Consider the following 25,046-nt stretch of genomic DNA (forward strand, 5'->3'; position numbering starts at 1 on the left):
GCTTCCACATACAAAATATTGCCTATCATCAGCAGCTTTGCAGGCTTTATTTTTAGCTGATTCCTCCCTTTCTGCCTTTTCAAATTAAATTCTTGCAAACACTCCTGCACAAAATTCAAGGTCAAATTTTCTTTAATTTTCAGAAAATTGACAATATTCTCATATTCTTTAGGCAAGGTATTAAGCAAAAGTCCAATTTTTGCTGGTTCAGGCATATTTTTCTCCTGCAGTTCTAGCTCTTTCAGTCCTTCAAAAAATGAGCACATATGCTCTTGCAAACTCTCTCCTTCTTTGAAATGTTTATTACACAACTGCAGCATAAGAGTAATGTGACTATTCATTGCTCTTTGTTGAAATACCTCCTCCAATCTTTCCCATATCTTTCTTGTTGTATTTTTGTCTCCTGTATGATAGATTGATCATTTACAGTCAAAGATGTATGTCCCATGGCTTGCTTGTTTGCAGAAAATTGACAATATTCTCATATTCTTTAGGCAAGGTATTAAGCAAAAGCCCAATCTTGGCTGGTTCAGGCATATTTTTCTCCTGCAGTTCTAGCTCTTTCAGTCCTTCAAAAAATGAGCACATATGCTCTTGCAAACTCTCTCCTTCTTTGAAATGTTTATTACACAACTGCAGCATAAGAGTAATGTGACTATTCATTGTTCTTTGTTGAAATACCTCCTCCAATCTTTCCCATATCTTTCTTGTTGTATTTTTGTCTTCTGTATGATAGATTGATCACTTACAGTCAAAGATATGTGTCCCATGGCTTGCTTGTTTGCAGAATCCCATTCTTGCTGTTTCTCTTCATTCTCTGTTGGTCTTTGTTCCTTCAGAACATAAGACAGTCCAAAACTATTCAGTTACATCTTCACGCTGAAGGACCATTTTCTCTAGTTTGTTTCATTGAGTAGTTCAACAGCAGGATGCCTCCCCACAGATGCAAATGTAGCCATCTTGTCTAGCTTTCTTGCCTACGAACTCTTTGTTATCACACAATGTTTCCAACTTGGCCCATAACCCAATATTGCCCATAAATTACTTATCCTCTATAATTAATTGAGCAAGAAGCCAACTTTAACTGAGAAACAAGAGTTTGATATTTATCACAGTACTAACAAAACAAAGGCTAAGAAAACAATAAATAGACTAACAGTCTCTTATGAAGAGTCAAGGAGAACCTCTCAGTGTGAATTCAAGGCAACAAGTGAGGAGCAGACAAACAACTGTGATTCCAGCTGCAAGCCAGTACATACTTCCCTTCCAACAGAGAAGCCTGCCCTGTTTAATGAACTGAGACAATGTCTGTAGCAAATCCCAATGGGCAGATGTGGTATAAGAGGGGAAGTTGCTGCTCAAGTCACTCTCAGTTCTATCATGCTGCACTCCCACTCCTCACAATTATTCTGTTGTATCCCAATAGCTGCAATTTATGCTCTTCTTTGTGTTTAGAAATATATTCCTTTAGTGGTCTGGACCTCAAGACTAGGATTCCCAAGGCACTCTGGGAGAAAGGGGGAGGGGGAGAAAGATGGAGGAAGGAGAAGGGGCTATAGAAATTTAGTAAATGGTAATCACAGATTTCTTAGTGTTTGAAATCCTACCCAGTGTGCCCTACTTGCCAGAAATAAGCTACAAAATATCCCTCCTCCCTCTTTGGACACTCTTTTTCTAGGATGCATACTGGCCTCTCTTCCTCTCTCTGGTGGTTGTTCCTGCCTTCCTGCAGCTGTTGCTGCTGCACTGGTTTCCAGAAAGCCCCCGTTATCTGCTTATTGAGAAGGATGATGTCCATGGAGCTACTGATGGTTTGTATAAAGCATGTTGTCCCTTGCCCCCAACAAACATGTGTAGCTTTTTATTAATAGCTGAGACCCACCCAGCTGTGCTTACTGTGCTTACTAGGAGATAAGCAGCTTTCCCCTTCTAATTCTCAGTTCCATGCCCAGAACTAGGAATGTGCATGAAGCGCTTTGGGCACATCCACAGGGGTGTTAAGCAGCCACTTTAAATGGAAGGAGACAAGTCTTACCTGCCCCTCCAGTGCTCCTCCACTGCCCCACCACGGTGCTGTCACATCCAAACAGCTGGACCATCTCTGCAGATAAACAGAGCCCATGTGCGGACACCATTTCCATGACACCGATGCCCAGGGGATGCTGGGAACAGGGAACTTCCTGTTCCCATGCAGGTAGCCCCTGGTGTGTGGCTTACCTGCAGAGATGGCACAACCATTTGGAAGTGACAGCGCTATGGTGGGGCAGCAAAGGAACACCGGAGGGGTGGATAAGACCTGCCTCCCTCCATTTAAAGTGCCCCCTCGCCCCCAGCTGAAATGTTTTGGCTGGGGGAACTTGAACTGTTTCGGCACCTCGAATTAGAGTCACTGAAATGATTCGTGCACATCCCTACCGCAAACTAGGAGAAAACCAGCTTCCCCCTTCTAATTCTCAATTCCCTATTTCCGGGTCAGTAGTTAAGGATGAAAATCCAGATCCACGGGGCCTCTAGGTCAGGCCTGGCAAACTTGGCCCACCAGATTGACTGGGGATGATGGAAGTTGTACTTCAACAACACCTGGAGGGCCTGCTCTAGGTCCCATATAAATCAGTAGGTCTTCGTTTCATTCAAACATCTCGGTTTGGCATTGCACATCAGAGGCACTGTTAAAGGCAGTATCATGAGCAGAGTCATTACCTGAGGTGAGAAAGAAATCTCAGTTTGAACCTCTCCCTCTACTCTTGTTGAGCTGTGCTGTGCTTTGAGAAATGGGCAAATGTAGCAGTTGATCAATATGTGTGTTTGCTTTGTACAGAGGAGCATTCCTACACACTCCAAGGGTTATTATATTTGTCATAGTTATGAAATAGACTGGGGTGGCCAATCTGATACTCTACAGCTGTTGTTGGACTACAGTGCTCATCATCCTCAGCCACAATTTAATGTTTCTGAGGGTGATGGGAGTTGTAGTCCAATTGCTGGAGAGCCTCAGGTTGGGCCACTCCTGACATAGGCTAAGAGTCTGTCTGTCTGCCTGCCTGCCTGACATTAGTCTGTTGTCAAGCTTTGGAACTTTTCTAGGGGTTGCTTGATGGTGCCCAATTTCCACATGGGATGCCCATGTTGAAGATTTGTCAATAGACCACAAATGGTAATGTATTAATGCTCAGGGGAGGCACAGGGCATTAATCATTTTGTGTGGCAATCTCTCCTTCCACATCCTTGCTGACACACAGTAGAATTATTGTAATTTGAATTGTTTTGTTTTATTTCCCTATTGGCCTTTAAGCCACTAAGGTTCCTTTTGTAGTTTATTTAATACATCCCCCAACAGTCTCTGTGGCTTCATTCAAAGTGCATCAGAGTTAATTTAACAACACTGAAATGTATCAAAATGCACGTTGATAGAGGTGGAACTATTCCTGTACCTGCTCTAATTTGGTTAAATTGTGGTAATTCTGTGATAGAGGAAAATCCTGATGTTAAGGTCAACATGTTGATGACATTGTACTTGTAGTAGGGAATTATGCTACCGCTTCCTCACCCTCTTCTAATGTAGGGATGGCCAGCTTCTGTAGCCCTAGGGTAGTTCAGCTTCTGTAGCTCCTGTGGGCAGTTCAGGGACCAGGAGTGATCAGCTCTATGATAAAATTTGCACCCTCTATAAGTAAGAGCTTCACAGTGCACATCTGCTCAGTCAGAGAATTGCATACAGCTGTGCAATACATATCTGAAAGAGAGATATTCACATGCCGAATCTATTTTGTAAACTTGGTCATTCCTTTGGGGATGGGCGCCAGGGGCCAGATGCATTTGCTTTGAGGGGTATGTACACCCATGGGCTATCAGCTGGCCATCTTTGCCTGCTGCATTGTTCTTGTCTAACTCTCCTTACCTCTGCAGCACTGCGCTGGTTCCTTGGCACATATGATGTGCAAGATGTGATTGAAGAGATGCAAGAGGAAAAGCACTCACTTTCCTCTGTGGAGACTGTGTCTGTGTGGCATCTGCTTTCAGATCGCTCTGTGCGATGGCAAGTTCTCTCTGTTGTGGTAATCAACATGGGCATGCAGCTCTCAGGAATCGATGCGGTAAGTGCTTTTGGTTGTTATCCCCATGATCACCAACCCATCACAATGTCTCTAGGCTGCCCTCATCCTTTTGCCTCCTTATGTCTACAGGCTCAACTTACTATTCTTTTCATGTTGAAACCTGTATCAATATTCCTGTATCAATATTCTGAAACCTGTATCAATATTCCGCCACACTTCTACTTGAAGCTGAAGATATCTGAACTACCAAAATGCATGCGTCATAACTGGGGAAGATCTGTCCGTCTCGAAATGGCCTTTTATGTGTTGCACTAAAAGTGATTGACTAGAATTCATTTCCCCAACAACACTGTGTGGTAGATTGTTGTTATTCCCACTGTACAAGTGGGGCGCACAGAACTAGAACAGTGAATTGTCCACAGATAATTTTGAACACAGACAAATTGCATTCATTAGATCCCACTGCTTTGTGTTGATGGAGTAGGCAGAAATGGTCTGTGGGAGTTTACATGCACCCCCATGCACAGTGTGTGTGTGTTACAGTTCCATGACTCCCCTGAGGTCTAGTGTAGCTGTCCCTTAGATAGTCCCCCCATGTCCATGCAGTCCCAAGAGGCATGAAGAGTTTGATCCCTTTCTCCAAGAGAAAGCAAACTAGGCCTACCTAAGCTCATGACTTCTTCTCTTTGTTGACAGATCTGGTTTTACACCAATACCATATTTGAGCATGCTGGTATCCCTGACCCAGAAATTCCCTACACCACAGTGGGCACTGGTGCCATTGAGGTTGTTGCTGGCTTGATAGGGGTAAGTGTGGAAAGTTCTGGAATGGGTGCTGCTGGTTAGTGGAGATGTTGTTCCACCACTTCCCTTTGGCCTTGTAGCATAAAATTTTGTGTAATAATTTACTAGGAGATGGGGTCTCCTACCACAGTATCAAGTCCATCTAAGGCTTGGGGTACCCATTTGGCTCCATTGGATGCTCTCCAGCATTTTTCAATATGAAGGAGATAATTCATGACTGGGCAGGGCTATTGCATCTCTGTACTTCTAGGTTTAGCTCCATCTATTTACACCAACAAGTGTGTGTTGAGGGGAGATTTCTGGGCTTGATTCTAAATGGAAGAACAGGATGAGATCACAGAGGGTAGCTGTGAAATGAGGTATTCACTCCTAGATCAGTGTGTTTGTGTGTGTGTGTCTCACTGAGTCTATAGGCCTGAATGACCTCTATTGGCTGTAGAGGGCTAGTGCTTGGGGGCAGAGAAATCAAGAAAGTTTTGTGTTGGTTAGTATAGAAGGGAAGCCTACATGGCAGCCAAAGGTGATATGGATATTTTGAAAGGCAAGCTGTGGTTGTATACTAAGGGAATGAGGAAAGGTGAAGAAATGCAGTTAGGGAAATGTTGAAAGCAAGGAAGATAGAGTGATGAACACACCTCCCTTGCTCTGGTCAGAATTTACAAGCATCCTTGGAGAGTGTTCAGAAGCTTGTTTGTTTTCTGAGAGCTCTCTCTCGGCTCATAAAGTAGGTGCATGCATGTTGATGGTGTCATGCACCTGCGCGTTACCATGTCTCCTCCTCTGGCAGTGATAGTTTCATTTCACCTGCCCTCATTTCAACTGTACCCATCCCAAAGTTCCAGCCAAGGCAGAGAGCTGCTTGAAAATTGAGCTGCCCCAAAGAAGATCACTCAAGAGCAAACAGGGTTTTAGTTCTGGAAAGGGAATAACAGCCACATAAAACATTTGCAAACAACGATCAAGAGAGAGAATCCAAATAGAGAAGACACACTCCAGACAAAAGGCTGCTTAGCACCCTCCACATTTTCCCGCTTTTTCGGCTTACTGTATCTACCTTGCTACTCTGCCTATGTTTCTTCTTGGCTGCTCTGCTGAATGAATGAAAGGCAGCAGGGCTCTCCTGGTCAGAGCATCAGGCAAGGCAAAAGAGACTGTTTGGAAAGCCTGCCCTGCTGTCTCTCTTCCTTCATAGGAGGAAGGGTCTGAGGAGAATGAGAAAGCAGCAAGGATTATTGCTGGCAGAGTGTTTTAGGAGTCCGGGAACCCTACACTAAGTGTTCACTCAAGCAACCATGATTTCCACCAGTTTATAAAACTTTATTTTACTTACTCTTGGAGCGTTAGTGCTTACAGGAGTTTTGCAGTTCAAAATAAAGATCGAAGTCCAGGTGATGAATTTTTGAAGGATGTGAATATGGAAAAATGACTGCTAGGTGAGAAGATTTGTGATTTTATCAAACTTCCTTCTGAGGCTTTTCCAAGAGCCCCTTCTTGGAGAGCTTCCATAGTAGCAAGGCTGGGTATTTAACTAAAACAAAGGGCAGAGCTACCTACTTTGGATTATCTGAAAACTTGCACACTCAGGTGCTTCTAGCTGATTCCTTGGTATATAGACCAAAACTCTAGACAACTACATAGACAATACGGTCTTATTATTTATGGTAAGACCAACACAATAACAACCTAATATTTCTATATTACATGCATATGAAACCCGTGGTATTCCTGTGACAATACACAGAGTGGAGCTTGGATCCACATCTTTCCTTCTCAAGCAGGAAATGTGTTGAGACTAAGCAGCTCTTAGCCACCCTATGTTGAAAGAATATGTGTGCACAGAGATGGGGGTGTTTCTATCATGACATCAGGGGCCATCGGCATCATAGAGTCAGTCTTAACAGTTTATCAAACCCTGGGGTTCAATTGTAGTGCAGAGTTAGTCATAGCCAATCCGACTTCTCTTCCTCTCGGGAGTCATGTAGGTACTTACTTTTACGCTTATCATTGAGAGGAAGGAGGGTAATCAATGGCATCTGTGGAGCATGAGTAATACTGAAGGACAGAACACTGTTTATTAAGCCAATGCTTCCTGCTACCAGAATAAACCTTTAGCACTGATTATTTGTCTTGGGAGGTGATTCAAAAGGCCTTTTCTGATTATTGATAATAGTCCATATATTTGTATAGAGTAGACAGCTAGAACAAAGGCTTCTGAGGGTTGCAAAAGTTGCTGTCCAGTGTGATGTCAATTGCAGTTTGCTGGGCCCCTCCAGTATGTCATGGGATTTTTTAAAATTGTTTTTTGTTAGACCAGAGAAATAAAGCATTGAATAATCCTGTACCTAATACATTTTGAAGCTTACCTTATTGTAACAGGGGTGTTCACTCAACTCTGTCACAGCCCCTTTGATTCCAAATTTCGGCATAGCTGGGACAAGTTTCCAGCCAGCTCTCACCGGGGGCTGCCCAAGTGTCGGACCTGTGCCTCTCCCTATTACACAAATGCATAGCTCTGACGCCCACCAGCGCCTATGCTTCCCATCAGCAATGCCCAACTGCAGCAAGCTCATCGCTCCATCAGCCTGATTGCTCCTGAGTGCCGACAAAAATGGCCCCCAATGGATACACTGAGGTTGGTTATAAAATTACAGGCATTTGTTTTGCTGTCAGCAGCCTCTCTTCCTTGACTTCCTTCTGGCAGCTTCTCCCCCCCGCCATTCTGGCAACCACAGGCTCATGGACACCCCTTCCTTCCCCCACCAGACCCCATCCTCTCCCACAACAAATGCTGAGCCCGAATCCTGCCTCCCCAGGCCACATCTAGAACCCTCCAGGGGTCGATCCAGAAATGCCTGTGACCAAGCCTCCTTTGAATCAGCTTTAATCAAGCAAGCCCCTCTCTTCTCCCAGAGCCAAATCTAACTGTGCTGTGTTCTCTGCACCACATGCATCTAATGCAGTGGATAAAAAGGCCCTTCCCAACCCTTCTCTTATATGGGCAACAGGATAAGGTTACCCTGCTTCACTGCACTCTCTCTGTTTTAGCCCGGTATTGCGCTTCTCCATGCAGTGATCTGTCCACACAGTAAGCTGCTTCTCTCGATCCCTTCTCCTGCTCCTCCTCCTCCTCCTTCTTCTCCATCCCTTCTGCTGCTGCTGCTGCTGCTACTACTACTATTTATATGCTGCTCTTCAACCAAAGTTCTCAAAGCTGTTTACACAGAAAAATAAATAATACATAAATAAGATGTTCCCCTGTCTCCAAAGAGCTCACAATCTAAAAAGAAACATAAGGTAGACACCAGCAACAGCCACTGGAGGGATGCTGTGCTGGGGTTGGATAGGGCCAGTTGCTCTCCCCTTGCTTAATTTAAGAAAATTGCCACTTTAAAAGGTGTCTCTTTGCTCAGTTACCAGGGGCAACTGTGTATATACCCGAGTGAAATTGTGTGTGTGTGTGTGTGCATCATACATCCATCATTTAACCAACATCCTCCTTCCCCAACCATGCTTTTGCAGTGCTTCACCATTGAGAAGCTGGGACGTCGCCCCCTCATCATCGTTGGCTTCTGTTTTATGGGCATATGTTGTGCAGGCATTACCCTGTCCCTGGTACTGCAGGTAGGAGCATCCTCATGGGCCTCACTGCAAAACAGCATCCCCTGCAATGTCCCACCCCCAAGGTCGTAGGGAAAGGGCTGAAGCTCAGTTGTAGAGCACCTGTCTTGCATGTGGCGAGTTCCAGATTCATTCCCTGGTGTCTCCAGCAGGGCTGGGAAAGACCCTTGCCTGAAACCCTGGAGAGCCACTTACCAGTCAGTGTAGACATAGGAATATCGGAACATCGGAAGCTGCCATATAATGAGTCAGACCATTGGTCTGTCTAGCTCAGTATTGTCTTCACAGACTGGCAGCAGCTTCTCCAAGGTTATTATTAATTAATTAATTATTAATGATTCTATTTCTATACCGCCCTTCCAAAAATGGTTCAGGGCGGTTTATACAGAGGAATTACAAACAAATAAGATGGCTCCCTTGAAGGGCTCACAATCTAAAAAGAAACACACCAGCAACAGTTACTGGAGGTACTGTGCTGGAGGTGGATAGGGCCAGTTACTCTCCCCCTGCTAAATAAAGAGAATAATGACATTAAAATGTGCCTCTTTGCCAAGTTAGCAGGGGCCATAGGGTGTTTTTTTTTTAAATGTAAACCTCCCTGAGCCACCTTTGGAAGGGTGGTATATCAAACAAAGAAACAACTGACTATTCTTCTGGCAGGCAACTGTGCCCTGGATGCGTTATGTCAGTGTGGCCTGTGTCATTGGGATCATCGCAGGATTCTGCATGGGACCAGGTAGGTTCCTGAAGGTACCTAAGGAATAGCAGGTGGCAAGTCTGCTGTTCAAGACTGTGGGAAGGATTTGGGGCTGAGAGAGTGGAAAAATAAATCTGGATTGAAGGCCATCAGCCCAGGTGAGATTGAAGATCCAAAGAGGAGTAGGACTGTGAATGACAATGTGTGGGCTAATATGGGGTACGAGTTCATTTGAGCTCTTGTGATGGGAAGAGAGAGCAACCCTGAGTAATGAGTGGCAAGAATTTTTCTTTCTGTGATTTGTCGTAGATGTTGTGCTAGACCCACTTAGGTTGTTTGAAAGTTTGAAAATATAAACTTGGCTATGAAGTTTTGAAAACCCATAAAATCATGGTCAGTGGGGCCATGGAGGTGGGGCAGGAGGTGGCCCAGCCCAAGCTGGTTCTGTGGCTTCCTGCCCTACCTTTAAAAGAGCTGGGACAAGAGTTGCCTCTCAGAGTCCCAGTAGCCCTCTGCTGTCTGTCTTTGGGCTGCAGAGGCAATTCCATTGCTTTCTGCTAACGAAGGGGCAAAAGAACAGCACTCTAAATATGATGGACGAGGTGGCTGCTGCTTTACCCAATTGATGTATTAGCGCAGCCGCCAACAGATCCATAACTCATTGTCGACCCAGAATTTATTCGCTGTAATTACATCTTTAATTAGGATTTTAATGGCTCATTGTTCACAAACAATGATGAATCTGACTTTTAAAATAAAAATATCTCTCTTCCCACTCTGGATGATCTGTGAGCAATGCTCAATCGGGGTTCTCTTAACACTCCCTGGATGGATTTTTTTATTAAGTTTTTTTTAAAAATCATTTTAGGAAGCAGTTCTATATGCTGTTGAAAGGAAAGGATGCTGCTCAAACTGCTCCAGTGTAATGAGGCCGATCTCAATGCACCAGGGTCAATAGTACAGATAGAATTAAAAGTTCTTGTTCCAGAGGCACAGATCTTGGTTTCGGTGCAGCTTGGCCCCTTGTGCCAAAGAAAGCTTCCTTAGCAGGATCATGTGGTATTCTTCAGCACAGAACAAAGCTTAACCAGGGCAAGCAATATCACAAACTCTTTCATGCCTCTTGACCAGTGTCCCTCATTTTTAGTCATGGGGAGGGGGACTCAAAGGGCATGAAACTGTTCACAGAGGGAGAAGAAGACTGCATCCGCATTGCCTCCTCAACTAGACTGATGATCCTGGTTTTGTTGTGTTGAAGCCATAGTTCTGAAGCCCTCTTCCAGTTCTAGTTCTTCCAGAATGCACATTGCAATGTGCATTGGAGTGCACATTTACATACACATCCTGCTGAGAGCAATGCAGTGCAGAGAGTCAACATCTGCAGTCAGATGCATATTTCAGAATCCAAATGTGCATCTGGGTGCAGAAGTTATCTATCCATGTTATATTGCCTTCACTGAGATCTGTGCTTGAATGAATATACATTCCATGTGTGTTCTTGAGCCCCTGGAGCTCGATCAGAGTGTCCGCGTGAGTGCCGTGTGGCTTTTTTCATCCTTCCTGGTATCACCACATGGCCAAATTGGCTCTGCTCTGTGACCTCATCACCTTTACTACGCGATCCCTGATTGGCTGGGATCACATAGTGAAGAAGAAGCCCTGTTAAAGTGCTTTAAAATAGTGGCGAACCAGCAGTAGATCGCTTGAACAATGGCTGCAAATAGGTGTGGAAATTAGGAAATGTTCATGGAACCAGTTCGGCGGCCCTTTATGGGCCTCAGAACTGGTTTGAATGGAGGCCGGTTCTGCGGGTTTGACAGGAGGGGGTGGTAGAGCAGCTTTAAGGGTGGGAGAGGATGCACTCCCCCCCCCTCACGTTTCCCCAGCCGACGCTCGGTTCTTTAAACATCCCCTGGGGTGGCAGTGCACCTCACTGCCGCCCCCTTTGCTACGTTTACCGGAATTACCTGAAGTAGCGGATGCACCTGCACGCAACATGCACGAGCGTGTGCACATCACACTCGCGAGTGTGCACGTTGCACATGCACACACGACGTGCGCATGCACATCCACTACTTCCTGGTACTTCTGGTAAACATAGAGCAAAGGGGATGGCAAGGAGGTACACTGACGCCCCGGGGGAATGTTTAAGGAACCAAGCACCAGTGGGGGAAACGCAGCAGAGGGGAAGTGCATCCACCCACACCCTTAAAGCTCCCCCCCCCACCATCGAAATGGCCCCAGCTGGTTCCGTGCACATCCCAAGTGGAAATGTGGCAGGAGGTTTGTGGGGGGGGGGGTTGTTGCTAGAGTTTGTGGTTATTTTTCTAAGTGCCAAAAGAAGCTACCCACTCCAGTTACAGAGTAGAGTGCAGAGTTTAGTTGTTGCACTTATTTAAAGAACACACATGGAGATTGTTGTACAATCCAAGCTAAATAAATGACTGTTGCTGGTGTCTATCTTATGTTTCTTTTAGATTGTGAGCCCTTTGGGGACATGGATCCATCTTATTTATTTATTATTTCTCTGTGCAAAACGCCTTGAGCCATTTTTGGAAGGGCAGTATAGAAATCGAATTAATAATAATTAATAATTAATAGATTTATTGGTGAAGTACATTTGAGATAGGAAAGACCTATCCTATCTATCAGCTACATATTAAATAGGTAGGGAGAGAGAGATGTTTCCATCTGCTCTCTAAGAGGAAAGGAAGAGGACTGACTCACTACAGGAAGTACCTGAGGAGTCAAAGCAGGGGTCATAGAGTAGAGAAAAGCAGGGACAGGTAAAGCAGACTCTCACTAGCTACCTCTACTCCAAATGTCCCTAGTGGTCATTAGGATAGTTGGTGCAAAAGGTTGATGCACTGGAACTCCATCTCCAACATTTTTTGCCCCCTCGGATGTATACTTTTTGCCATGAACATTTGAGAACTTGTGGCACTTGTCTACACATGTGCCATTGTGTTTTCTCCCTGCAGAGGGCATTGGTTTGTAAATTCTACTCTTGTGCCAACAGTATTTTTCTAATCTCTGGTCATCGCAATCTTTTGGGAGCCTAGCATTTTAAATTGGCTTCTTCCAGCAGAAGTTGAACCACCCCACTTGCAGGATCCAGCTTTGTCTGTATACTAACAGTCTGGTCCACCGGCAGGAACTCGCACTAAAAGTGCAGCCTGACCTGTCTGGTTCTGAATAGTGTCTCCCTTATACAGCTGGGGTCCCCTTCTTGATGACAGCTGAACTCTTCAAGCAATCACATCGACCGCCTGCCTACATTGTGGGTGGTTCTCTCAACTGGCTCTCAAACTTCACCGTCGGCTTTGTGTTCCCTTTCCTGCAGGTAACATGGAATCCTTTGAGTGGGTGGTAGCTCCAGGATCATGCAACAGGGCCAGAGACTTTCATGCCATGTGGTGCTCCATAAACCTGCACAACTAGGGCAATAGGGATCCGTAGGTAGTACACAGAGGTTCTGGTGTTAAGCTCCTACTAGCAGTGGTTGCTGGACTACACAGAGAGCTGAAACCTTTGTGTGATCTAGGAACATGGGAAGTTGCCTTATATGGAGTCAGACCATTGTCCCACCTAGCTCTGTATTGTATACGCTAACAGCAGCTCTCCAAGGTTTCAGGCAGAACTCTTTCCCAGCCCTACCTGAAGATGCCAGGGAATGAACCTGAGATCTTCTGCATGCAAGCAGATCCTCTGTCACTGAGCTACGGCCCTAGTGGGAATATCTTACAGCAGACAACACACTCATGTAATTACCCATCCAAATGCAAACCAGGGCAAACTCTGCTTAGCCAAGGGGGCAGTTCCTGCCAGCTCCCCTCCCCAGTCTAGAAATTACTATTAGAAGCAGCAAAAGAGCACCATAGCTACTGCATAGGTTAACAGATTCTTTGGAGGGGAATCGTGCTCCAACATTGTGAGTGCTCCAGCCTTGAGAGTGGCAGAAAGCAAAGCATTTGTTATACCGCCGCCAAATTAGTACTGAAGCATATGGTGAGGGAGACATTGCTCTGAACTGGGCTGTGTTTCTTTCCAAACTTCATTTTGTGTCTTGTGCACCAAGCCTCAAAGGGAGCACAGAACCAGCTAGTGATCTTCAAATTACAGTGAGAAGGAGCTTGCAACAGTACCCAGCTGCTCTTGACAGATCGTTCCCTAATCAGATCACAAGTATGCACCACCTGGCAAAGCAAGCCTGCTTGAAGCAGCAAGTGTGACATTTGCTGCCTGAAGAGATTAAATCATTTGATCCTAAAGGGACTGAGGCTTCTCTCAAAGAAGCGACAATGGAAGGCCATGCTGGAGGAGGGCAAGGTGGTCCCGGGTTTCTTGTTGCAGGGCCAGAAAAGGTTGCTAGCCCTTTCCTGGGCAGAATGGCACCTCCAGCCTGACTAGAGGCTCCTCTGTGGGTTCTCCTAGGCACATTTACTAGGACTGGTGGTTTCATCATGGCGAATGGGGATGGGAGGGTAAAATTATGTCCATTTATAGAATGTTGGGCTTTGCTGGTTCTAAATGTTAGGACTAAATGTTAGAGCCAAAGGTTGTGTGGTCTAGAATGTGACTTCCTGCTGGTGACTCACCTTCACTACCAGAGCAGAATGCCCCAGGAGACTTTGTTAATGTATGTAGAGGGTCTGTGGTGTCAGGAATCTGCATATTGGGATGGAAAACCTGCGGGGATAAAGCCAGAAATACTCAAAATGCAAAATAGTTTCCTGTTGCATTAAACCAAGTGAATGCATGAGGACTGGGGGAAAGATCGTTTGTTTCTCCCTGGTTATCCTGACCCTACTTTGTGTCCATCCCTAGATGTCAGCTGGTGCCTACTGCTACCTGGTCTTCTGTGGCGTCTGCCTTTTGGTTGCACTGTATGTTCATTTCATCATTCCTGAGACAAAAAATAAGACATTTATGGAAATCAGTCACATGTTTTTGTCTCGCCACTCCTTCCTCTCTAGCTTGCCCGATTATATCAAGATGATCAAGTTCAATGGCTACGGTGCCCTGGAAAGCAGTTCCCTGGAGTTCTCTGGGTCAGAATCCACCTTGCCATGACACTTGTTCTACCAGTTTGGGAGGCTATGGGGAGCTGTCTTCCATCATTGGATGAAGGAAGAGGAATGTTAACACTGATTGTCTTCCTGAAGCTCCTTTCTTCCTGCCTGGGCCAATCAACAATACAAAAGGCACCTGGGGAAGAGCCCTAGATTCAAAAAACCCAAATCGGGAGTCTGTGATTTGAGAAGTTCCAGAAAAGCTCCTTCTGCCCCACAGGCACCTGTGGGGCCCTTCCGCCTCAAAGCCTTTCCTCTTCTTTTATTGCCACCTTGTGTGGGCTAGAAATCAAAAGGACAAGGTAATAACTGTTCTCAGGAAACTGGATATACAGTCTAGAACATTATGGATGAGTTGGGACTCAACCTCTTCCTGTAAGACTAACATTTAAAGGAGTTTAGGGAGCTCTACCAACCTGCTTCCAGGTTTCTCTTGTCTGCAACCATGTCAGCAGAGTAAAGACTGGCTTGAGACTACATTCAGAGATCAACAATAACAAGGCATCCATGCAGTATCGCAACCAAAGAACACCACCAGAATCACACTGAGAGCACCTACATGTATTTGGAAGAGTGCCACAGTGCATATACATCTCACAAACAAATGGAATTATCCCTTAAAGAGCAAGAGCAAAACACTGCTGGAACATTCCACTCAATCTCAGGACCCATCTGGACTCAGACTGTGAGGAGACCCTCTTGGAGGTGGTGGAGGAGGAGAAGCACACCCCAGTCCAAACCCCAGCTCTGATGAAATCCCCCTGAAACCAACAGATCCTGAGCTGCTGGAGCTTGTTGCCTCTCCTGCAGTTGCCCCCTCAGAGGAGCCCTGGAGTTCTGGGGGGCCCCAGTGCCTTCCAGCAGGGCCCCTGGTCTGTCCCTTGAATTGCATCCATCATCATCCCAAGAGCAGAGGTGGCACTGTGCAAGGCTGAACTCCATCACTGGTGATGAAGTGCTCACCTGGCTGCCTGGGGCCTCACCCCCAGTGGGCTTACTCATGAAGAAGGTGAGGGGTCAGCTCAGGGCCAACTTGAGCTCCAGGAAGGGTTGGGGCTCCTGGCTCCTCCTATATTAACCATTCATTTGGCACCTCACTGTGCTAATTCAACAGCCCTTTCACTGAGCTCTTGGCTCCAGCTGCTACCTTGATGCCCTTCTCTGGCCTGTCCTGCTAGACCTGGACCCAGACACTCAACAGATCCCACACACATTCCTAACAAAACTCTGTAGCAAATGGGAAGCAATATTAGGTGCACACAGAACAATAGCAAGGAGCATAGTGGGGCAACAGGAATAGATTTATACCTGTACCCACCTACAAGGGGAGCAGAAAAACAAAGTATTCCCCCTCATACATGTAAGTACACAAAGTAGCTACAGAGCGAAACAATACAACCTACTGTATAATTGTACTACTATATCTTGTACTACACTTGCACAAGATACATTTACTACACCTGGGAAGCAAGACATAATTCATAGGAACATAGGACATTGGTCCATCTAGCTCAGTACTGTCTACACTGGCAGCAGCTTCTCCCACGTTGCAGGAGGAGTCTCTCTTGGCCCTTTCTTGGAGATGCCAGGAGGGAACCTGGAACCTTCTGCTCCTTTCCAGAGTAGCCCCATCCCCTAAGAGGAACATTTCACAGTGCTCACACATGTAGTCTCCCCTTCATATGCAATCAGGGTGGACCCTACATAGCAAAGGGAACACATCATGCTACCAGCTCTGCTCCCAGTAGATTGAACTTTACAAATCCATACCGCAGCAACATGAACACTTTCCCTCATCTGTCATCTGCATACGACGAGTCTTGTCTTGAGAACGACATGCTTTTTCATTACAAGGAGATACATAACAGGTCCCAAACATGGGAGGTTTCATCCCATATTCTTGTGGTCTGCTTTTAACCATATGGAAACATGAGCATCTATAAAGAACAATGTGGTAACCTACAGCATTGGCCTTCAGCAAATGGATCATAATCCCAAACTCAGTTATCACAGATGGTTGCAACTAATATGCGGCTTCCATTTACCTTTAAAAAAAATGGGGGGAGGACGGGAGATTTCCTTCCTGGCTGTTGCCTCTCAGCGGAGAAGGGAGAGAGTGAGTGCAAAGTGGAAGGGGCTCCCATTGCACCTTCAGATTATCCACCCTGCTCCCCTCTCTGTTTTGCTACAGGCACCCTTGTATAGGGGGAGAGGGGGCTCTGGCAGGAGGATCAGAGAGATGGAGAAGTGAGTGGGTCTCTTTGCCTCCTCTCTCACTGGAGAGCCTGCCAAACCTGGGACCATTTCCCCTTATATCTCTGCTTTCTCGACTCCTCAGTACTTAGTGGGGTGCCCCTGTGACCTCCCCCTCTGTCCTCAGCTTAGCATGCATGCCCCCAGTAAGCAGAAGACAGAGGGGCACGTAGAGCAGTGTCCTTGCAGCCTGAGTAGGGGAGGCTGTTTCTGCTTCTGCTTCCGTGGCCTTATATCATGGAGGAAGAGAGGCCTAAGCAGAGCAGAACGTGACTGCGAGAAACTGGGCTTGAGGGCACCTGCCGCATGAGTTGCCGTTTTGCAAGCTACTTCTTCCTTTGACAAGAGTAGCCCATATGTGGAACTAAAACTGGGTTGTCTGTTGCCACCCCACCCCCCAAATACCTGCATCTGCTGTCCCTTTTGCTTCTCCCTGCTGCTGCTCCCCATTTGGTTGTCACTTTCCCAGCATCTGCAAGATCTGATTACAAATGCAGTTTATTGGAGTCCAGTTTTACTGAAGTTATGGCAAGTAAAAATAAAGGGTAAACTCATCGGAATAATTAATCCATTCAGATTAATCCATTTGGAGTGGCGTGGTGGTTCTTTTTTCCTTCCTCATTTCTTGGGGTACAAGTGTTTATTATGGAGTGTATGTTTATTAACAGTCTAGGATTGCGGCACGGGGAAAACAAGTATGACTCTGTTGAAAGATAACAGTAAAAAGATAGACACATTTGTGTTTTTGTTAGAACAAGCACATGATTCTACCATAGGGGAGTGGAATCTGACCATAGTGAAGAAAGCTGAGTAGGTAAGGAAATGGTGTGTTTTCATGTGAATTAGTTGCTTAAAAGGTGGATTATATGGCACAAAGCAAGAATGTTACTGAAGACATCATAGGAAAGAGTGTGTTTTGTAAAGACATGAAATGTAGCATACCTGTAGAGGTACATTTAGTTTATTGAAAATATCACTGCCATCTTTCTACCAGAGGCACTCAAGCAAGTGCACAACAAAAATGTTTAATGCAAACCAGCCACAGCAATTAAATCTAAAAAAACAAACAAACAGTATATAAAATTTAAAACAATCCGAAGCAGTAGAACAGGAGATAAGAACAGCAGCACCTCAAGTTAAATAATTCCATGAAGATCCTTAAGCCAAGCCATAAGCTCAGTGGAAGAGGGTGGTTTTAATGATATGCGGCAGTGATTCGCAGTGAACATGTGCATACCATTTATTTTAAAATTAAACCTGCTGAATCTCATGCTACAGATTGTAGTTAAAGGTGTACAGTTATTGTTTAGCTCCAACAGGATCTCTCCAAACCATGGGCAACAGAACAGCAAATGACAGACCATGGAAGTATATTCTAGGCAATGCAGGTTTTACATCCATATCCATACTATAGACTGATTTAAACACACATAGATTTAAGCTTTACATGTGCAGACACCCCAAGCTGGAGGGCTGAACGAGATGTTTGAAAGAGCAAACACATTTGGAATTTCATAGAGGCAAAAGAAGTGAGGGGAGAAGTCCTAAGGCATGGTCTGAAGGTACACGATGCAGTGACTGTGATGAAGCTAAGCCAGTGAGGGCTGGCCACTGCCTTGACAGGAGACTATCTGGGAACCCTGCATATGCCACCCATAAGTAAAGAAGGCTAGATAATATACATTTACGGTAATAAATAATGTGCGGGGAAGGAGGGTTAGAGAAACCTTCCCTCTCTTTGCCATTTTCCTGCTTCACATCACCTTTTCCCAAAGCTGCTTTTTGATGGAAAATAGGGTCGTATGAAGTTATTGCATATGTTGGTGTGTAACATCCACTTCGAGCCAGAGAACGCTTGTTCCACAATGTTAACATGAATCTTCACTGTTAAATTTGTCCACATTGGCTGGATTTACAATAAGTGACCACTAGATGTCCCCGTTGGTTAGTAATCTCAAATGGATCCTTGCAGTAAAACTGGGCAGAACAAATCGGGAAATGTAATAAGCAAAGTCACTGGGATTTTCTTCTGAGCATCAGGCTATTAGAATGGTTGCTGATTTGGAGAGGTAGGCTTTGCCAAGTGTTTGACTTTGCTGGTGTCTTAAATACAGGACCCAGATTTGGCTTCGTAGCTGTTGTATTCTATCCAGTAACTTTTATGTTTTGTTGTGTAGAAGCTTGTCCCGATGGGGATCCTGTAGAGAGTGTGGGGAGTCAGAAAGGAAAAGGGAGGGAAAGGAGAAGAAGAAAATGGAGTTGTTTCTGAATAAACCTTTAATTACATCTATATAAGATTGATTGATTGATTGAAGTGCCGTCAAGTCAGTGTCGACTCTTAGCAAGCACATAGATAGATTCTCTCCAGGATTATCTGTCTTCAGCTTGGCCTTTAAGGCCTCTCAGTGATGCATTCATTGATGTCGTAATTGAGTCCATCCAGCTTGCTGCTGATTGTCCTCTTCTCCTTCCTTCAACTTTTCCCAGCATTATGGACTTCTCAAAGGAGCTGGATCTTCTTCGCATAATGTGTCCAAAGTATCATAGTTTGAGCCTGGTCATTTGTGCCTGGAGTGAAAATTCTGGATTGATTTGTTCTGTGATCCATTTGTTTGTTTTCCTGGCTGTCCATGGTATCCTCCAAAGTCTTCTCCAGAACCAAAGTTCAAAAGCATCAATGCTTTTTCTGTCTTCCTTCTTTTTCAAAGACCAGCTTCCGCATCTATAGAGTGTCACGGGAAAAACCATTGTCCAAACGATTCTCATCCAGGATTGATAAAGAAAAGTACCTTCAGCGGTTGTGCATGTCAGGAAGCTGGAGCAAGATTCACTAGCAGCAACAGGAGAAAGCAGTTCAGGAATGAAGGCCCAGTAATGCAATGAAATGAGGTTGCAGGAACATTCACAAGCCCTGCAGGCTCACATGCTTAGCAGGTTCAAAATCTCATCGCTGAATGTTTTATAGCGGCTTCCCTCATAAATACAAAGTAATCTTATGGCAACAGGTACAGCAACCAGCCTCAGAATTGACACTGAAGACACTGAAGTGGTAGATAGGTTCTGCCTTTTAGGATCGCCTGTTAACAGTAAAGGATCCAACAGTCAAGAAATACACCGCAGACTAATACTTGGTAGGGGAGCAATGAAGGCCTTGGAAAGGTTATTTAGATGCCACAATGTGTCTATACCTACAAAGAGAGCAATAGCAATAGCACTTACATTTATATACCGCTCTATAGCCGGAGCTCTCTAAGCGGTTTACAATGATTTAGCATATTGCCCCCAACATTCTGGGTACTCATTTTACCGACCTCGGAAGGATGGAAGGCTGAGTCAACCTTGAGCCCCTGGTCAGGATCGAACTTGCAACCTTCTGGTTACAGGGCGGCAGTTTTACCACTGCGCCACCAGGGGCTCATCTTTATCTATCAATCCTGGACTCTGTTGTTCACACTGGATGCCCACTGCAGAATGGCTCAGATCCCACCACCACCTTTTTTCTTGTCCTTCCCAGGAGAATCTGCCCTTTCCTGGAAACAATGGAGGTCCTATTTCTGCAAATTGAAAAAGAAGCTCTAGCATGTTTATGGGCATGAGGAACTTCAGGACTTACTTGTGGGTAGAAAATTCACTTTACGATCTGGCCATACCCCTATCTGCTTTATTTACTACTTGGGGATCAAGTCGAGCAATCCCAAGAATATTGATTATTGATTATTTATTTAAAATATTTATATCCCACCCCTCCAGTAAACTACTGCTCGAGATGGCTCACAACAATAAAATAGATACCGTATACAATAAAAGTAATAAAATTGAACAAACTGAGTAAACAAATTAAAAGTTAGGTTAAAAACCACCATCAGCATTAAGTTCAAAAAAATTTTAAAGCTAAAAACTGAGAATTATAAAAACCAGATATAACCAAAGATGGATGGAGCATTAAAAAGCCTCCTTTAAAAAGTGTGTTTTAGGTTGTTTTTTAAAAACACTAAGAGAGGGAGCATGGAGAAACTTTTCAGGAAGGGCGTTCCAAAGCCGAGGGGCCACAACCAAAAAGGCCCTGTCTCTAGTCCGCGCCAACCAGATCTCTGTTAGTGGCGGGGCCATGAGCAGGGCCTGAGACGATGAATGGAGGGCCCTGGAAGATTTATATGGGCAAATGCAGTCCAACAGGTACCCCGGCCCTAAGTCATGTAGAGCTTTAAAGGTCAGGACCAGCACCTTGAATCTAGCTCGGAAGCAGACCAGTAACCAATGAAGCTGCTGCAGGATGGGTGTAATACTCATGGAACAACTTGCACCCATGAGCATCCTTGCAGCAGCAGAGAATAGCCAAATGGATCATGGATTTTGATTTCCAGGTGGAATATCTTCCAGATCTTCAGACTACAACCGCAGATTGTTTATCTTGACTTATACTTCCAGGCCAAGAGGACATCCCAAAAGATGAGGATGAAGGAGTTGTAATTGTTGCACAAATAGCTTAATCCACTCATAGAGTGATCACGTCTTCTGAATGGAAAATGGCCCTCAGTGCTGATAAAGTGGTTACTGAACTTAAACCTTACATAACTAATAGATGGCCACACAAAAACAAGGTACCTGAACACATTCAGCCATACATGCATGTAGCAAGTAAGCTGTTTCTTCTCAATGAGCTGGTGCTGAGGATTGATCATTTGGTGGTGCCAACCTCCTTACAAGCAAAAGTGATCAAAATTGCCCACAAAGGTCACCTGGAAGACAGCTTGTCTTGTGGTAACAAGCATGACTTGTCCCCTTAGCTAAGCAGGGTCTGCCCTGATTACATTTGAATGGGTGACTGCATGTGTGAACCCTGTAAGATATTCCCCTTTTAGGGGATGGAGTCACTCTGGGAAGAGCAGCCAAGTTCCAAGTTGCCTCCCTGGCATCTCCAAGATAGGGCTAAGAGAGACTCCTGCCTGCAACCTTGGAGAAGCTGCTGCCAGTCTGTGTAGACAATACTGAGCAAGATGGACCTATGGTCTGACTCAGTATATGGCAGCTTTCTATGTTGGGCATGAGCTTGACTAAAAGGTAAATCAGAGACTATTTTTGGTGGCCAGGTATGGACAAACACATTGAAAATATAATCAGGCACTGTATGGCTTGTGCTGTATCTGTATCTCCAGAAGAGTATCCCAGTGGTCCCTGGGAAAAACTTGCTCTGGATATAATGGGGCCTTTTGATAAGCAACCCACAAAACAAAGATTTTTTATAGTGATGGTGGATAACTGTTCCAGGTGGCCAAAAGTTTCATTTGCTGACAACATTACTACAAACAAGGTGATCCAGTTCATAGTGGCAGTTTTTCCGAGAGAAGCTCTTCCTAAAGAATTTACACCTGACAATGGGACACAGCTTACCTCATTTGAAATGGAGCAATACTTGCATAACCATGGGATAAAACACAATACTATTTCCTTGTACCACGCTCAAATGAATGGCTTAGTGAAAAGAATGAACAGATGAGTGAAATAAAGTTTATAACTGGCTACGCAACAGCCCTGGAAAGAAGCAAGTGAAACTTGATTTGTTTATCAATCTACTCCTCATTCTACTACAGGAAAATCACTTTTTAAACTCCTGAGAGGATTCAAAGCTACCACCAAACTTACCCAATGGCAACAACTGTTATGGCTTTCTGTGCCCTCTTACCCTGAGGACGAAGAGATTTGTGATCGGGTAAGGGAGAAGCAACAAACATATAAACTGTATGTGGGTCAGAAACGGGTGCTAAACAGCAAACATTTCAGGTGGGGGACTTTGTTCGAGTACGGCTGTCTTATAAAGTGAGAAAGGGATGTTTCCAATATTCTGGACCAAAACAAATAATTGAAATCCAAGGAGATTCTATCATAATGGATGATGGAAAGTTTGAGACTTTCAAGCATGCATACTTTCAGAAAAGAGAAAGGAAGGGAGTCTGATCTCAAGAGAGGAACTAGAGAGGAATTTGATCTTGCCTCCTGTTTTGTCCTCACAGAGGAGGCTGATGAGAATAATGGACAATCCTCTTTACAGAAAGACATCACTAACAGCTCCTGTGCCAGGGAACCCAAGAATTAGAAGTGTGCATGACAGAAGATCACCTAAAAGATTTCAAGACTTTGTCACTGAATTTTAAATTAACTCAATTCTGATTGTTATAAAGGGGAGGGTATGTTGTATTCTATCCAGTATCTTTTATGTTTTGTTGTTTAGAAGTTTGTCCCAGTGGGGATCCTGTAGACAGAGTGTGGGGGTGAAGTCAGAAAGGAAAAGGGAGGGAAAGGAGAAGGAGAAAATGGAGTTGCTTCTGAATAAACTCTTAGTTAAATCTATATAAGATTACTTTGTGTTTGTGAAAGAAGTAGCTATAAAACAGTAGCCCCAGACAGGTGCCGGATGATGATGCTGGCCATATTTCCAGGCAGGCAGGGCTGCCCACATATGGGGTGGGATTCATTATACAAAAGGCCAAGCCTGGGTTGTAAGTCTATTGCTATGAGGAAAAATGGAGACTTAAGTTGTAGGTCATACTTGAGAATCATGGAACCTGGAAAGGGGGAAAGCAGAGGGTGCTAGAGATTGGCTGGGAACCCTGAGCACCCACAAAGATGATTAGGCAAAAAAGACTGACGTTGTAAGCCAAAGTCGGGTGAAGGCAGAAGGAAAGCTTGAGAAGCAATTCCTCACTTTTATTTGGGGAGCAGTGAGGAAAGACACTTTGTGGGGTGAAGATATGGGATCTTAATATTTGAATGTGATTGTATGTAATTTTATTGGATTAACTTTTGTAAACTGCCTTAGGATAAATTTTATGAAAGGTGGTATATACATTGAACAATAAATAATTATGTAAATGAACAGCCCTGAACAGTGAGCTTCAAGTTCACCACTGTTAAATAATTCATGACTTGTGTTTTTTCAGTACAGCTGAGATTCCTTTTTCATTTGATTGTAATATTGGATCCATTTACAGACTGCCCTCACCTTTTGAAATAGAATATTTCAAAATATCCCGCACTCTAACCACTAACCACTTCCTAAAGAATTTGCACCTGACAATGGGACGCAGCTTACCTCATTTGAAATGGAGCAATACTTGCATAACCATGGGATAAAACACAATACTATTTCCTTGTACCACGCTCAAATGAATGGCTTAGTGAAAAGAATGAACAGATGAGTGAAAGAAAGTTGGTTAGAGTGCTGGACTAGTGGTTAGTGGTTAGAGTGCTGGACTAGGACCGGGGAGACCCGAGTTCAAATCCCCATTCAGCCATAAAACTAGCTGGGTGACTCTGGGCCAGTCACTTCTCTCTCAGCCTAACCTACTTCACAGGGTTGTTGTGAAAGAGAAACTCAAGTATGCAGTACACCACTCTGGGCTCCTTGGAGGAAGAGCGGGATATAAATATAAAAAAAAAATAATAATACCATCTAGCTGCCAGTCCTATGCATGTTTACTTTGCAACTGAATTCAGAGGGGTTACTCTCAGGTAACTGTACATAACAGTTAATAAATAATAAATAGTTAAATGGGTAAACTGTGCTGTCTGCAGACTTGGAGGTAGGCCCCAACATGAATGCACATGCACGCGCACACACATACATACACACACAGAAAGTAAAAACAACCTCCCGCTCAAAACACCTTCAGAATTGATAAAATGCCACCAATGGTCCAATAATGTTCCACCATTTTTCCAGAAAAGACATTTTTTTTGGTTATATCCTTCCCTTCCTTTTCTGCAGTGAATAACATGGGTTATTGTGATTTATACAAAGTGTTTCATAACTGAATTCCAGAAGTGTTTTATAATTTTAATTGTGATTAGTTACCAGTTCTTAGATTTCTTTCCTTGTTGAATTCAACTGTATGTAGTATTGTGATAAACTCATGATATATGATATATTATAATTTAATTATTTGCCTATTATATAAGCAGATGTAAAAATGCAACTGAAAAATAGGCAGTGTTCATCATGGCCTGATCACCATGAACTCTCCAACCTTAAAAACACTGTTTACATTTATTTGACAATGCTTATGCAGATTTATTTCCTATATCTATAAGGGGTGTCCAGATCTCATAACGTCTTATGAGATTTGCTGAAGCTAGTCAGAAGCAGTTTTAGAATAGATCAAGACATATTATGAGCTGCTGCCCAGATCTTCCTCTAAACAAAAAGAGAGCTTGTACAAGAAACTCTAGGGCATGTCACTTGAGAGGCAGAACCCCTCCATGCAGATATTCAACACATGGAGTGGAAGGGGGCTGGAAGAGCCGGCGTGGTGTAGTGGTTAGAGTGCTGGACTAGGACCAGGGAGACCCGAGTTCAAATCCCCATTCAGCCATAAAACTAGCTGGGTGACTCTGGGCCAGTCACTTCACTCTCAGCCTAACCTATTTCACAGGGTTGTTGTGAAAGAGAAACTCAAGTATGTAGTACGCTGATCTGGGCTCCTTGGAGGAAGAGCGGGATATAAATGTAATAATAATAAAATAATAATAACTACTAGCCTCATCCTGATA

The 25,046-nt window shown here is 44.3% G+C and overlaps 1 protein-coding gene across 1 annotated transcript in view; it reads left to right on the forward strand.

Annotated features, from left to right (window-relative positions):
• LOC128349008 (solute carrier family 2, facilitated glucose transporter member 5-like) overlaps positions 1-14,581 on the forward strand; it is a 32,470-nt gene extending 17,889 nt beyond the window's left edge. Inside the window, exons 6-12 of the mRNA XM_053304858.1 lie at positions 1,679-1,811; positions 3,907-4,094; positions 4,752-4,862; positions 8,379-8,480; positions 9,138-9,213; positions 12,390-12,517; positions 14,002-14,581. Of these exons, the coding sequence (XP_053160833.1) occupies positions 1,679-1,811; positions 3,907-4,094; positions 4,752-4,862; positions 8,379-8,480; positions 9,138-9,213; positions 12,390-12,517; positions 14,002-14,247 (984 nt within the window). The 3' untranslated portion in view covers positions 14,248-14,581. The remainder of the gene's footprint in view (positions 1-1,678; positions 1,812-3,906; positions 4,095-4,751; positions 4,863-8,378; positions 8,481-9,137; positions 9,214-12,389; positions 12,518-14,001) is intronic.
• The last annotated feature ends 10,465 nt before the right edge of the window (positions 14,582-25,046 follow it).

Source organism: Hemicordylus capensis, chromosome 3 (genome assembly GCF_027244095.1).
Source record: "Hemicordylus capensis ecotype Gifberg chromosome 3, rHemCap1.1.pri, whole genome shotgun sequence".
NCBI lineage: Eukaryota > Metazoa > Chordata > Lepidosauria > Squamata > Cordylidae > Hemicordylus > Hemicordylus capensis.